Consider the following 5,534-nt stretch of genomic DNA (forward strand, 5'->3'; position numbering starts at 1 on the left):
ACGAGCCTGTAAAGTCATCTGCTTTTATAAAGACTGTGTGAAAGAAACTATGACTCAAAACTAGTCTGCTGCTCCACAAAGAGACTCAACAATGTGTTTCTCTGTTGCTTTTAACCAAATTATAATAAAATCATAATGTTGTTAACGAATAATAACTCCACACAGAGCACTGGCGAATAAATGTGTTCTTTTAAAGTCGACAAATGAGACAGAAAAACGATTAAACGATTCAAATCTTCTTTTAAAATGTTGATTTTACAACATAAAGCAGCTTCTGATTGGGCCAATTCACAAAAATTTAAATATATTGTTAAATTATAAGTGTTATTTTAATATCCAACATGCGCAACCTGTGAAAAAAAGTGTCATATTTACAATTCTGGGTAAATTATTCCCTAATTAATTATGTTTATTTCATCTCTTTGCAGCTCATTTTTTTAAATAAGCATCATATAATTACATTAATTATACATAATGTTCAGATTAGTGAACGAAAATGCACATATATACTTCTAATAGGGGGTATTAAAGCTATTTATTTGTCATTTTATCAGTTTATATTTATTTAAATTGGATTAATGTGGAGTCGTTTTTTATAATATTCATAATTAGGCCTATCGATATTTTTTTTAAATGTCCTATCACCACTAAAAAAAAAAAAAAAAAAAAAAAAAAAAAGAAGAAGCAATTGCCACATTCCTCTTTGTGTGTGTGATTTGTGTTCAGTCACTTGTGAGAGAGAGGAGGAGGGGGGGATGTCTCTCTCTTTCATATCTGGAGCCTATCACGTCCTGCGTCGGCATCAGACACACCTCCAAAACATGACCACTCCGCTAAATGTATATATTATAGGTTAGAAAACTGAGCATGTGTTCGAGTCACTGGTGGTAGCGACTCCTTCACGTCAAAAAAAAAAAAAAAAAAACATCAGACAAGACAAACACCCCAGTCGGTGTAATAAATCCAAAATAATATCAAAAAGTTTTTAGATGAATAGTGTAATGAGTCAGTGTGAGGGGTTTACGTTCATGTTGTGATTTACAGCCTCTGAAGACGTCGAGACAGTCACAGAGCTGCGCGAGCGATTAAAAAAGTCATATAGGTGAGGATAAAAAGTCTCAGCTTGTTGGGTTATTTTTGTCATTTTTCTTTTTTTTCTTTTTTTTTTTTGGTACATGCTGTTATTCAGTTGGACGTGAGAGAGCGCGGGGACTTATGACATTACGCACAGACCGGGCGCGGGGCTGCAAATGGGCGGCATAGGTGGCAACCTTTACCTCAGCATGTTGAATGGGACTGAAACGCAAACTTTCGGAAAGGGTACCGACATCGCCAGTCACCTCCACCGCGGCACCAAGGAGCTCGCCGAGTTCAAAATGGGGATTCAGGACGCGAGGTTTTACTACACGGACTCTGTGCAAAGCGGGCAGGACGCGCTGGCTCTGCCGTATCATTCAGAGCAAGCGGTCGGAGGCTACGGAGCTCAGCCCGGCAGGTTTTACGCACAGACGCTCAGCAGCTGTCCGTACGGCGGGGTGAGGTCTCCGCCGAGAAGTGGAGCCGGGCAGGGTTACATCCCCACGGCTGGAGACGGCTTTCCAACCGGTGCTAAAGACGTGTACTCTCCTTCTGCGGAGAATTACACTGCGGGCTTCCAGCACGGCTACCAGCGTCCTCCTCTCTACCCTTTACCTGGGCTACAGGTGTGCGGGAAGACTCAGGCTCTGCTCAACAACTACCCGCTGTGGGCCAAGTTCCACAAGTTCCAAACCGAGATGATCATCACCAAACAGGGGAGGTAAGTCTGACACACACACACACATAAACCTTATCTCTTATATATATATTCCTCCATTATCTCCCCACACTGATCATTTAAAAAAAAAAGAAGCGATTATTTGATCATTTTTATGGTCAGTAAAATGAGATTAAAGTGTAAATTACGCACCGTGGCACTTTAAGATTGTAGTTTTTACGCACGATACGCAAAGTGCCACAATATCAGCGTTTTTCTAAGAGTGAAATAACTTTTTTATTTTAGCCTTGTAGTGCCGGAGGTCACAGTTTACGCATCTTTAAACTCTTCTTTGACTTTGCATCACATGTCAGGTGATGAAGGTGTTGGCAACTTTGGGTTTTTTAAAGGATGATGAGACGTCTGAACTAAATGTTAAATTATTATTACGCTCAAAAAATGGTTAAAATAAATCAAATTGAGAAGAAAGCACACATCCTACTGTCAATTATCTGAATTATAAACACCATGCTACACAGTTATAGATTTTTAAGCGTTGCCATTTCTCACAATACACTTCCCTTCTTTTACAAATTGGAGCAAATCTAAAATGTGCTCAGGGGCAACAGTTGTTCTGCAGCCAGAGAAAAAGATGAAGTGGAGCCAACATCAGTCGCTGGAAAACATTTTGACACCTCTGTTTGACCTCAGCAGTCATTGGGGGGGGGGGGGGGGGGGGGGGCTTTCTCTTTAACGCAGCAGGCATTTAACGCCAAAAAAAGCGGGCAAATCAATTAAGCTTGACCCCTTTTGTACTGGAAAAAGTGCACATTGTTATTACTTCCTAGCTCTTCACAGCACAGCGATGCCGGGTTCAAATACAGCTTTTTTTTTTCCTCTCTCTCGTCGTCAATTTAGAAAACACACACACACACACACACACACACACACACACACACACACACACACTCTCTCTCTCTCTCTCTCTCTCTTTCTCTCTTTCTCTCTCCTCCTGTAATTATTATACTCTTGTCGTTCTTTTGTTGGACCAAATCTTTAAAAAAACAAACCACATATCAGTCAACTCACACTTACAGGAGGATGACATGTGAATGATGGGGGGGGGGGGGGGAGAGAGAGAGAGAGAGAGAGAGAGAGAGAGAGAGCTGAAACAAACTTTTTTTTTTCTTCGATAATTAAACCTCAGCGAGTAGGCGGCTTTAGAAACAGGTAATACTGAAATTGAGAGTAAAAAAAATGATGCAAAAAAAGAGAAAAAGAAGGATTTTTTTATTATTATGGGGGCAGGTTTCAGTACAGTCACAGAGCTCCTGACCTGAGAGGGGAAGAGGGGAAGAAAGAGACGCCGCTGCTGCTGCTGCTGCTGCTGCTGCCGGGCCCTTCTGATGGGTCAGCGAGCATTAAGATGCAGCCACGTCGATGAGGATTAATTCACTAATATGCGACAGTTGTGTGTGTGTGTGTGTGTGTGTGTGTGTGTGTGTGTGTGTGTGTGTGTGTGTGTGTGTGTGTGTGTGTGTGTGTGTGTGACAGAAGGTTTCAGGCCAGAGGTTTCTCATGGCTCGGATCTGTGCACTGAAAACAAGTGTGCTGTCACATTATAGGACACTGATATTTCCAATGAGTTGACACGGCTTGTCAGCTGAAGCCCCAAATTCATATATGAAAGTGACTCGAGGGAGTAAATATTATAAATCCATATAATCTCATAATGTTTTTTTTTATTTTATTTTTTCAAACCTTCTTCTTTTCTTCTTTTTTATTGTTTTAAACCCAGAGATATGAAACAATAATTTAATGTAATGACTTGCATGTGTGTATATTCCCCTTTGACCTGCATGGCTTCTTCACTCTCTGCTTGACTACTGTAGATACACCTGCTGCTATCAGAGCTATTTTAAGTGCAGTTCAAAAAAAAATTCAATTCTCAAAGAGCCAGAAAATGTTACCCTGAAGTTTCTTGAGATGATCGCTGACACATATATATATATATATTTAAATTTGTTCCATTTGGCCTTGAGTGAAAATTAAAAAAAAAAAATACCCTAAAATGTGAAAAAGACTCAGTTTCAATTTTACATCAACTCAAAAAAAAATCCATTATTTTATTTTAAGCCAATTAGAAAGTTTAAAGTGTGTGTTGATTGCATGAGTAGTTGTTTGAGGAGGAGGTGTGTGTGTGTGTGTGTGTGTGCGCGTGCATGTGTGTGTGTGTGTGAATGCTTTGTGTCTAGACACCTAGACTAGACGGGCCAAGTTATGTCTGACAACAAAGTGTCACTATCTAGTTATGCAATTAAAATCTAACCTTGATATGTTTGGTAGAAATTATTTTTAACTTTGCCTTCAGAGAAAAAGACTTCAGGGAAACATTCAAAACACACACACACACACACACACACACACACACACACACACACACAACTTTGTTCCTTTTTCAGCACTAAAGTGTTAAGTGTACCCGCAGCAACATGGCGCGGAGGTGTTTTCCTTCCACTTGTGAACAAAAAAGCAAATATTCATGTTATGTTAAAACCACAAACCTCACATTTACTGAAATTTCAAATCCTGTCGATGATGAAAAAAATGTCTTTTATCTTATCTCCCCCGATGGTTGCACAGCTGCAGGTATCACACACAGTAAGTTATGAAGATGCAGAATAACCAAAAATTAAAAAGTTTATTGGGTTATTTTTTTTTTTTTATGAGCAACAAACTGGATGATTTTCAATATCAGAGGCATTGCCCTTCTTTAAATTTTCATCTTGGGTTTTTTTTTTAGAGCCCCCCAAACTCACAATAATTTTGCAGTGATTTCACGAGTAAAGTCTGAAGGTCTGCAATGTTAATCAAAAAAAAGAAAAAAAAAGCCCCCTCTGCTCTGCATCTAGAAGAAAGAGTGAAAAGAAACTCTAGAGAGGAGGAAAGTAGAGAGAAGAGGGTCAAACACCACGGGAGCCTTTAGATGGCCAACGCTGAGAGGGGAGAGGCACCTTTGAAGTTCAGGAAGTAAAGAAGACTAGATTCTCTTTTTTTTTTTTGACTTTTTTTTTTCCTCCTGCTTTCTTCAAGCCTGTGTGCTGCTGCTGCTCTCTCTCTCTCTCTCTGTGCTGGTAGACGCCGGGGTGTACAGCTGACAGATCTCTCAGAAGTTTTGCTCATGTACCACACCTGGGCTTTGAAATCTAGAGACATTTTCATGGCCTGTAGCAAAAGGTTGGAGGGGTGGTGGGGTGGTTGAAGTAGTGGTGGAGGAGGAGGCGGGAGGAGAGGGGATGGGTGGAGGGGGGGTGGGCTTAAGAGAGAGAGAGGAGAGAGAGAGAAGGAGAGGAGAGAGAGTGAGAGAGTGGAGTGGAGTGAGGGGGTGAATTCAGCTCCACCTCTCATGAGCTAAATTCAGATCACCACACTATAGCTGATGCCATTTCAGACCCCCCCCCGCCCCCCCACTCTCTCTCTCTCTCTTCTCTCTCCCCTCCACCACCCCCCCCCCCCCCCCTTCTCCTTTTTGCTCGGCCCGTATTTGTCTCATGTATTAAGGCAAAGTTCATGAAGAAGAAGAAAGCACACACACACACACATGCAGGATGTCGAGGTAAATAAAAACATGTGAATGAATGAAGAAGAAGAGAGAAGAAAAGAGGAAGGAAAGGAAAGAGAGGTGGAGGCGGGTGGGGGGGTGGGGTCGGGGGGGGGGGGGAGGGCTGCAGAGAGAGACTTCTTTTCAGCTGCTTAAATTAAAGGGATTTTCTGATACAGTAATAAAAAGAGTCAATTT

At 41.2% G+C, this 5,534-nt stretch overlaps 1 protein-coding gene across 1 annotated transcript in view; it reads left to right on the forward strand.

Moving 5' to 3' along the window:
• The first annotated feature begins 1,250 nt into the window (after positions 1-1,250).
• tbx21 (T-box transcription factor 21) overlaps positions 1,251-5,534 on the forward strand; it is a 29,366-nt gene continuing 25,082 nt past the window's right edge. Inside the window, exon 1 of the mRNA XM_053341450.1 lies at positions 1,251-1,798. Within this exon, the coding sequence (XP_053197425.1) occupies positions 1,251-1,798 (548 nt within the window). The remainder of the gene's footprint in view (positions 1,799-5,534) is intronic.

This window comes from Scomber japonicus, chromosome 20 (assembly GCF_027409825.1).
Source record: "Scomber japonicus isolate fScoJap1 chromosome 20, fScoJap1.pri, whole genome shotgun sequence".
Classification (NCBI taxonomy): Eukaryota; Metazoa; Chordata; class Actinopteri; order Scombriformes; family Scombridae; genus Scomber; species Scomber japonicus.